General features: G+C 54.6%; 1 protein-coding gene across 1 annotated transcript in view; it reads right to left on the bottom strand.

The window, feature by feature from the left end:
* MACF1 (microtubule-actin crosslinking factor 1) overlaps positions 1 to 9,384 on the bottom strand; it is a 166,058-nt gene that overhangs the window by 1,298 nt on the left and 155,376 nt on the right. The window contains 4 exon segments of the mRNA XM_009882791.1: positions 324 to 451; positions 3,117 to 3,328; positions 5,914 to 6,031; positions 9,024 to 9,098. Coding sequence (XP_009881093.1) covers positions 324 to 451; positions 3,117 to 3,328; positions 5,914 to 6,031; positions 9,024 to 9,098 — 533 coding nt within the window.

Below are 9,384 nucleotides of genomic sequence, written 5' to 3'. Positions count from 1 at the left end.
GGTTGCCCCGAGAAGCTGTGGCTGCCCCATCCCTGGAGGTGTTCAAGGCCAGGTTGGACGGGGCTTGGAGCAACCTGGGCTGGTGGGAGGTGTCCCTGCCCAGGGCAGGGGGTGGAACGGGATGGTCTTTAAGGTCCCTTCCAACCCAAACCAGTCTATGATTCTACAACCGCTGCAGCATCCCCTCTCCCAGGCTGGGACACAGCGGTGGGCATCAGCCTCCCCGAGTCACTCTTTAGATATTTAATATTTTCTCTGCCAATTTAAGCAACCACATAGGAACAGCGGCGGTAGGAGGAGGTTTTTTGGTCTTTGCACCTAACTTACCTGCCCGACTGGTTTTGGCACCTGTAGAGACTGGTGAGGAGCTGTTACTGGTGTCGCCAGCCAGGGAGGTTCGGCTGGAGTGGAAGGTGGGTCGCTTCAGCTTGCTGCCCGCGGAGGGGGTCACCTTGGGGGGAAACACACACAGAGCATCTTTTAGCTGTCAGCCGGGCCAGAACGGGCCAAGATCGCATCCGAGATCACTACCTCGGCCAAAAGATTTTGATATTTAAGGGACACCCATCTTAATGGTCAAGGAGAACACAAGCCGTCGTTTCAGCAGCGGTTAATAAAAAAGAAAAACGCCCGGATCCGGCTAATTTGGAGGGCAACGGCAGTTTGCGCGCCGCAGGCTGACGCACAGCTATTTGTTGGAAAAAGAATAAAAGCAAAGCTGCTGTCCATCGGGAGGAGAACAGCATCATCGGGGCTCGACAGCTCCACAAAGGGCACGTGAAATCTTGCAAAAACGGGTGGTTTAGCATCTGAGCAGCTCAGGACCATTTTGGAAGGTCAGATAGAACGCAGCATCTTGAAAAATGCATCCCGTATTGGGGAGGCACCGGGGCAGTGCCATTCTGCGAGGTGGAGGGACGTCGCCCCGGTGCTGCGGGCAGGTCCACACACCCACCACCCCAAGGGCAGATAAATTCCAAGAGGAATTCCAAGAGGTGGCACCGGCCACCAAACGGGGGACACAAACCACAGCGAATCGTCTTCGGTCGCATCCTGAAACGGTGTTTTTCCTGACCTTTAAGATGTTGCAAACGCAGACGGAGGCGGTGGGGACGGGGGAAGCAGCACAACAGGCAGCTCTGCTCCCGCCGCCGCGGAAGGAAGCGAAGGGGAAGGTGCCGGGTGGGAGAGGGCACCTGGATCCAGCTGGAAAGGGCAGCTCCAGTTTCTAAACCCAAAAGCTCGGGGTTTGGGGCAGCGCTGTAGGAAAAGCGACTGCCGGCCACGTCCCCTGTCCCCCAGGGACACACCGTGCTGCAGGGACGGCTCCAGCCCCGCTGCATCCCCGGACAGACATCCGCGAATACCGCAGGGCATTTCCCAATGAGCTTTAAAGCAACAGCTGGAGAGGTTTCCCCTCCGTCCCCTGCAATTTGGCGATTTTGGGGAAATTTAGAAATCTTGAAATGTCCCGAAACTGGAGCTGCAGCGGGGGAGAGGGCGGTGGGAGAGGGGCAGCCGAGCAGCGGGCTCCCCGTGGGGCGCCGGGGGAATTAACATCCATCAACACGTGATCGCGACGGTACCGTTCTCATCATCAGAGATTTTGATTCTCGTCCTTGAGCCTATTTCATAAACGAGTTAAGAGCAGCAAGCAGGCAATTTAGGGCAATTTGGGGAAGTGCTCCTGACCTTCTGATGATTTAAAAATAATTCCTTTTCTGCGCGAAAGCACCGCCGAGCAAGACGCGGTTATCTCGCCGGCGCACAGCACCACGCAGTGAATCACCGAGATGCGCCAGGTATTATTCCTCAGCACTGATTCACAAGGTCAGGAAAGTCCACGAAGAGGCTGAAGCTTTCGGGAGATCAAAGTCTCAGCCCAAATTTATCCTCCTGGGAGCATCAAGGCGGTGACAGCGCCGGACACACCATACGTGCTTCAACACGGTGATAAATACAAGCGCTTCATAAAAATGAAGGCGATGTGGTTACTGTGCATGCGCTGTAGCTGATTTTCAAGTCTCAACTCGGCTGCCGGATTTCAATTTTCGAAAGCCAAACACGGCTGCTTTTCAACGCTTAAAAGCTACGAAAGCTTGCCAAATTTTTTTTTTTTTTTTGCTTTTTAAAGCGCAAGAGGATAAAGGTCCCTCTCTTGGTTCGAAAGCGGGTACAGGGGGACCGCAAACCGTTGCGCTTTATTCAAAGGTCGACGTTTTCTTTAATCCGAGTGAGAAACCCATGAAAAACGCTAACAGTCCGAGCGTTAGCGGTGCTAACAAGCGCTGCTCTACCACAAGGAAAGCGTTAAAACAGGCAAAGGAGCAGGACTTCTCCGTGCCAGCGGCACTCCGGCCTGTCAGCAGGTCCTCGGGGCTGCGAGACCATACTCTACCTCGGCGCTCGAGAGCTGGAAGTCGGAATAATCGAATCCCCTCAGGGGGGTGCCCGCTTTACTGTTTATCAACCAGGGTTTGTCATAACATCGAGAGAAGTGATGTGGAGTCTGTGAAATGGAAAAATCCAAGGAAGGGAGAGGGGGAGGGAAGAGGTGGAAGTGAGTGAAGAAAAAAAAAAAAAAAAAAAAAAAAAAAGACACGGAAAAGTATCTGGAATAGGGGAAAACGGCACTAAAATGAAACGAGAACCAAACAGGGAATATTTAAATTAAAATAAAGGGGAAAAAACCCAAACAGACGATGAAATAAAACATACACAGGCAGACGATGTGGTGGGAAAGGGGAGACGATGGGCGATGGTTTCTTCCTGCGTGCCGGCCGGACACCACGGCTGCGGCACAGCCCTGCGCCGGGGACCGGGAGCCTTCGGCTGCACGGCGAGAGCCGGTGACCTTCCGGCTACGAGTGCTCAGCTTGGGCCAAAAACCTGTCCTGCACCGTCCCTCCCCTCTCCTCCCGCCTGGACAGCAGAGTCCTCCCTCCAGACACCACAAACACCTTCTAGAGATGACAGTAACCATCGAGCCCCTGCTCCCCAACCTTCCTCCTCCTCCTCCATACACCTCCTGCAGCTTCTCATCTCACCGGGATGGAGTTGGAGGCCACCAGGTTCTAAAGAAGAAGAAAGAGGAAGGCTCCACACGCGAACCCCACCTTGGCTCCGCTGGCCGGAGTTGCGGGAGAGGATGGCATGGAGGCGCAGCTGTGGTTGCTCTGGCTGGCGCTGGAGCTGGATCGCGTCGGGGAGGCTGCCAGGGAGGATGGTTTTGATCTTCGGCCTCGCGATCGGAAGGGTGTCATGCCCTGGGAGGCCCCCTCCGGCAAGATGAATTTCTCTCGGAGTTCAAGGTTGGTCCGTCCTCGTGCTGGAAGGGGACAGAAGGAGAGGAGACATGAGGTTCGCGTGAACCCACCACGGATACCGGGGCTCAGGAGGCTCCGGCGGTTGGAGCACATGTCCTTGTGGTGTCTCCCCAAGCCCACCTCCGAGGGCGAGCGGATGCAGCGAGACATCCTGACTTCCTTGCTCTGCCCTAACCGCCTCCTGCCACGGATCAGCTCTTTGAGAAACTGGTTAAAAGCTGCCCGAGGCCCATGAATTCGTACTGGATGCTCTACTGTTCTCTAGTGTCTTGGGGAAAGCAATGCCAACGGCCTTTAAATATGGCGTGTTACAACAGTGGCCAATGTCATCTTTAACATAGCTTAAAAATAGTAAGAGCAGCTTTGACGGGTTGCGATTCTGTGCTCTCACAGCTCTGGACAGCTCTTCACCAATTTTTGGAGCGAGGCGAGAGAGAAGTGACCACCACCCATTAAAAGCAAACTTTAAAAATCTCATCCTGATGCCCCAAAGAGCTGGAGGGTCTCCCTTCGACAAGCAAGCAGGGAGAAGGTCTGTGACCTTCAGCTCCAACGCGTTTCATGATCACGGTGTCCGAACAGAGAGCAAGGCCACGCGCCGAGCCCTACGGACACGGGAGCGACTTTAGAGTCGACGCATGACGGACCAGAAAGCCAAGGAAGCAGTTGCAGAAGGGAAGCACCACGCCGAGATAACCAAGGGATGGAAATAACCTCCATGTCAGCGCTGTAAAACGGCTGCCGCAAAGCGTGAACGGGGGAGGCCGGAGGAACTGGAAAACCCCGAAGGTTCCCCAAAGCAAGCGGCACGCGCTGTAAATCACGCTGCTTTCAGCAACAGCCGTTGGACAGCAGGAGCAAGGAACGGTTAGGCAGCAGCTTGAAGAAGACATATCCGAAGGAATTAACATCTCGGAGCCCCCAGTGAGGCAGGGACATATGGAGTACAGACCTAAGCTCTCCGAAATATGCAGTGGGCTGCACATTAAGTGCTCCTTTCCTGCTGGAGCAACCAACGGGGCGGAAAGAAGGGCTCTGGTCCCCTCTCGTGGGTTCCTGCTCTCCTCTGTGCCAGAGCAGAGCTGCTCATCCCACCGTTCCCCCCCAACCACCCTGGGGGAGGGATGCTCCGAGGAGGGCTCCCGGCTGCGTGAAGCAGAGATCGGCATTTCTGATGGGAGACCACATCAAATTCCTGCTTTCTTGTCCCTTGAAGCACTTCACTTCTGGCCACCCCCCTTGCTATTCCTTCTCTGGGCCCTGGTCACGGCTCTTGGCTGGCTGCAGCAGAGCATCGCTTCCATCCCAAAAGCTCTCAGCGTGATAAAACCTCAAGGCTGAAGGTTTCGGAAAGGAGACGACCCCGGTTCTCCATGCCTGTGATAAGCAACCCTGGTCTGTGTTACCCCCACCGTCCCTTCCAAACGCGTCCCACCAAACCAGCTCCAGCAAACACTGCTCAAGCCCTAAAACCCCCAAGATTTGGGTTTTTCTTCCATTCTAATGTGCTGCTGTGATTTCTTAAGCTCAGTTCACCCAGGAGCTTCTTGCACTTGAATTTTCCTGCATTAAAGCTGGACTGAAACTATTTTTTTGCTTCACCGCCGGGCTGCTCAATCCCCGGGGGACACTGGTGCCAGGCGACGCTTATCGACACACTTAGGGCAAGACGCGGTGTCCAAAATCCCCCAACGAAATCCAGCCCAGCCCTGAACAGCCCACGGACAACGATGCTTAAATGCAGCCCTTTTACAACTCAGATCTGGCACGTGGCAATCCAGAAAGAAAAGAACAAGGGTCACGTTTCCACTCTCACGGGCAGAGCCGGGGGAAGAAAGGGAATTTGAAGGCACTAGAGGAAGACCCAGCACCATCTGCAGCTCTCGCTGCAAACAGGTATTTAAGGTGCACGGTCCTGCACAGCTCGGGGTTCCCAAACTAGTTCCTTATGCTGCTGCACTAATGACAGCAAACGAACTGGGGAAACTTGTATTAGAAACGCATCAGAGAAATCAAGCAGTTCAAAGTCACAAGAGAACGTCCCCTCGTTCACCAGGACCAGCCTGGATGTTGGTGCCCCGTGGCCACAGCGCAGAGTGGCACTACCGCAGGTTCACGGATGCTGGGCCGGGGGATCTTCTTCTCCCCCGAGTGTCTCAGACCAGGATTTTACCACCTCCTGGCTTTGAACCTTTTGAATTCTTTGAGGTCACCTTTCCGAAGCTTCCTCCATCACCCACAGAGCCACACGTACGCACCAACCACTTCAGAGGGAAGCCGAGACCCCCAGCGCGGCGACGCAGCTCCGCTCACTGCGGTCTTAAAACCGAGAAACACAACTCTTCCCTCTTCTCCTCCCAAGACGCCTGGCTAAACGCTGCGAGATTTGCTGCAGTATCACCAAATCTCATGACTTTGAGTTCTGTGCTTTGCTTTGGATCTGTTTTCTCCAGCTGTCTCCTGTTATTAGATAACCCAGACCCACTCTAGTTCCATCTGGTCATCCACAGTGAGAGCAGACAAGTTCTCAATCTCCCCTCGCTGGGCGAGAAGAGCCCCGTTGTATAAAAGCCAGGAATTGCCTTACCTCTGCAAGGATCATTCTTCACTAAAAATTCATCCAGGGCCATCCATCCTCCACCGACGCGGACCATGACCGTGCTCCGCAGGATACGGACCAGCCGCAGCTGCTGGGAATCGCCGAACTGCGGAGCCAAGGAACAGGTCAGACACGGGGGACACAAGAAGGGGACACTCGGCTCCTTCCCGCAGCGGGCTGCACCGAATGCTTTTCGTGATCTATTGAATACTTTTTAAGGTTTCTCCAGGTAGGTTCTCCTGGACTAATGGCAGGCTGGTACCAATTTACAGGAGTTTTTCTGCTGTGTGGTTTTAAGATGATGCAACTACCCGAATCTTTTAGTTTTAAAGCTGGAAAGGGAGATTTTTTTTAGAGCAGCAAATGAGACTTTTGGAATTTGGTCTTTCTATGGGTTTTCTCAGCCAGAATTGTAGTTTTTCCTTTTATCGTGAAGGAAATAGAGGCTGGCAGTGCAGTGACCCTCCTGGTGCAGCCCACGTGGAAAAGAGCCGACCGATTCAGACCACCGAGTGCCGGTGAATCAGCGAGGAAAGCAGTGCCGCGTCACCACTGAGCGAGAAACCTCTCATTATCAAGTCTGAAGTCCAGGGATTTCACCGAGCCTCAGCCTTGACCCCACCAGCCAGAAAGCCCCCGCCGCAGAGATCGCCCAGTGAGGATGTTTGGGTGAGTGCAGAGTGATGGGAATCCAGGCAGGAATCCCGCAGCAATGTCGATTAGTGATCGCAATGTTCATTAGTGATTTTACACGCCTGCAATATCAAACAAGCGCCCCCTGAATCAGAAGCACGTGTCTGGTTTTCAAAGTTCCCCAAATCTCCTGGACAGCCAAGCCCCAGGCACTGGGAATTGGGCAGAGCCGGTGTGGGACACTGGGAGGTGCTCCCAGGTCTACTGAGCACCTGCTGTGGTGAGAAGATAGGGGAGGCAGCCTTTGAAAGCACCACCATCTTCAGAATGATTTAAAAAAGTGAAAAAAAGAAAAAAAAAAAGCAGCTACATTTTCCCTGGGTGGATCAGAACGCAAAAGCCAAGAGATTAAATGAAAACAGAGAATGCGAAGCCGCACTGAGATGGGTCACGGCGGAGGGGCAGGAGGTAGCAGCATCTCCGACCCTCCTTCCCGCGAGGATGTGGCACTCCGGACCGTGCGCCGGTGGGTCTCCCCGCTCGGGGCTCCTACCAAAACGCGCTCGCCCCAGCGCGGCGGTGAAAAGAGCTCGGCACGGCCGCGGTGCCGTGGGCAGGGAGGAGGGCAGGGGAGCTGCCTTCCCCCTCTTTGAGATCTACAGAACGTGTCCTTCAAGAGCTACTTCTGCACCAGGGAAAACCAGGGACACGGCAATTCTCATTTCCACTGCCACGTTTACATGGTTTTTTAGTTACCGTTGAAAGTGTTTCTATGATCGCTGCCTAAATTAAGCCAGAGCTCTCTTGGATCAGTCCACTTTGGACACCCAAGCTTGTTTCTTTCTGGGCACGTTTTTGGGACGCTGCCATCATTTCACGTGACAAAAAAAATACGCTTTTCTGTTTGAGCGGGGGGCAGCGAGCACATCGTAACGACACATGATGCTCCAGTGCCGTTAAAAAAAAAGGAGGAGCTCTGGTCCCCAAACCAGCCGGCACTCACGCACGCCGCACCGCTCGTCTCGGGTCACGACAGGAACGGGGAGACATGCGGGTTTTGTGAGCCCTGCTCCGGTTAGGAGTTACTCAGTGGGTGCAGCGGGGATGAGGGTTTAGTTATCGCTACCTATGGGATTAAAGGGGTGGACTCGGCATTATTCTCATTCCACGGCGATTGCGATCCAAACCCACCCAGAGCCTGGTACAGCCCTCCCGGCAGGTAAATGCACCCCCGTGATTTCAGCCGGGCTGGCCGGTCCCCGAGGGAGGACAGTCCCCGGGCACGAGCCCATCAGGATCTGGCTGCTCCCTGCTGCAGGGTGCCGTGGTTTGCCGCTGGTTACCACCAACATCCCCCACGTATGCGAAAAAGCAGCCACAGAGAGAAAAATCCCGCCATTTTAGGCAAATTCTGCTTTTTCCATCGAATTTTTCCCTTTTTTCTGCCCAATGGGATGTTTTTTCCAGGTGCCTCCCCCACCACAGCTCAGGCGCTCCTCTGTACCAGGCTCTGCTGAGCAGCGCTCACAGATCACATCCTCCCACAGCAACAAAAGACAGGGCAGCATCACGGACACAGAAAGCTACATTTGTTAAAAAAACAAATAAACAAACAAACAAACAAACAAACAAAAAAAGAGGTGAGAGACAGCACCGCAAGGCAAACTGTACCTGATTGCCGAGGAAGAACTACGGAGGGAGAGGAGTTGTGGAGGGAGAAGGGATCGGGGAGGGAAGAGGGGGGGGGGGAAAGAAAGTCGAAAGGAAGAGGAGGGGAAAGAAAAACAAGAAAAACATTTATGGGATTAACAGTGCAATAATCATGAAAACTGTTAACTGCAGGTAGTTAGAAATCTGTGGGGTTTATGCTATTTGGGTGTAAGGTAGAAGCTCGGGGAGTTTGGGGCCGGAGCAGCCGGGGAAGAGGGGGAGTGCTGCGGCTCGGCTCCCCCCGCCCGGAGCATCAGCCCCAAAACCAGCGGGCAGGAAAACGGGCAGCTCCGCTGCCGGCTCCTTTCACCGGTTCACCTCGGGGAACGCTTTGAAACATAAACAGCGAGCTCGTTACAAAGAGATTCTTTAAGGAAATTATTCTCCCTTCTTCGGGAGCGAGCTAAGAAAAACACAGGCGGAAAGGTACACTCGTCCACGAGGAAAACTTCAAGGGCGGCTGCCGGCGGAGTGAATGCGGCGTTTGACGGGGGCGGCGGGCCGGCTGCCCCAGAACAGGGCCACTTTTATGCTCTCCCGATTCGGGGAACGCCCTTGGGGCCGAGGACGGCGCTGGGCAAACACGGCTCAGCCACCTCTGCCGCAGGGACGAGGTCTCCGTCTCGCCCCCAGGAGCACAGGGGGTCCCCCCCCTGCTGGGCTGGGCACCCCGTCGGTGATGCCCCGTCCCGGGCTGGGGAGGAGGAGCAGGATTTGTGCCGCCGGGGCAGCGTTCGGTCCCCCCTCTGCCTTACCCGGTATTTGTTCTCGCCGATCTGCTCCACTTGAAATCTCTTGGCACACTTGCACTGGGCCACTTGTCTGGTGACCTGCCATCACCAAGAAGAGAGGTAAGGGACCAGGATTTTGGGAGTCTCCCCCGATACAACGTTAACACACAGCCCTAAGCAGCCTCTCCTTCAAAAAACACCGTCGGTACTGTCAGTACCAGCCAATTATTTCAGCTCAGCACCGCCACAATCCTTTTTTTTAATTCCTTGTTGTCTTCCTCACTGCCGTCCCGCAGCCGGAATCACCCCACCCCCCCCGAGCGCCCGTCTCTTTTGGTGCTTTACCTCATCTTCGATCTTGTCGGCATCAGTGGTGGGGCGGCAG

The sequence above is a fragment of the Charadrius vociferus genome, unplaced genomic scaffold (assembly GCF_000708025.1).
Source record: "Charadrius vociferus isolate BGI_N301 unplaced genomic scaffold, ASM70802v2 scaffold783, whole genome shotgun sequence".
In the NCBI taxonomy this organism is placed as follows: domain Eukaryota; kingdom Metazoa; phylum Chordata; class Aves; order Charadriiformes; family Charadriidae; genus Charadrius; species Charadrius vociferus.
This window is presented reverse-complemented; position numbering and strand designations above follow the sequence as displayed.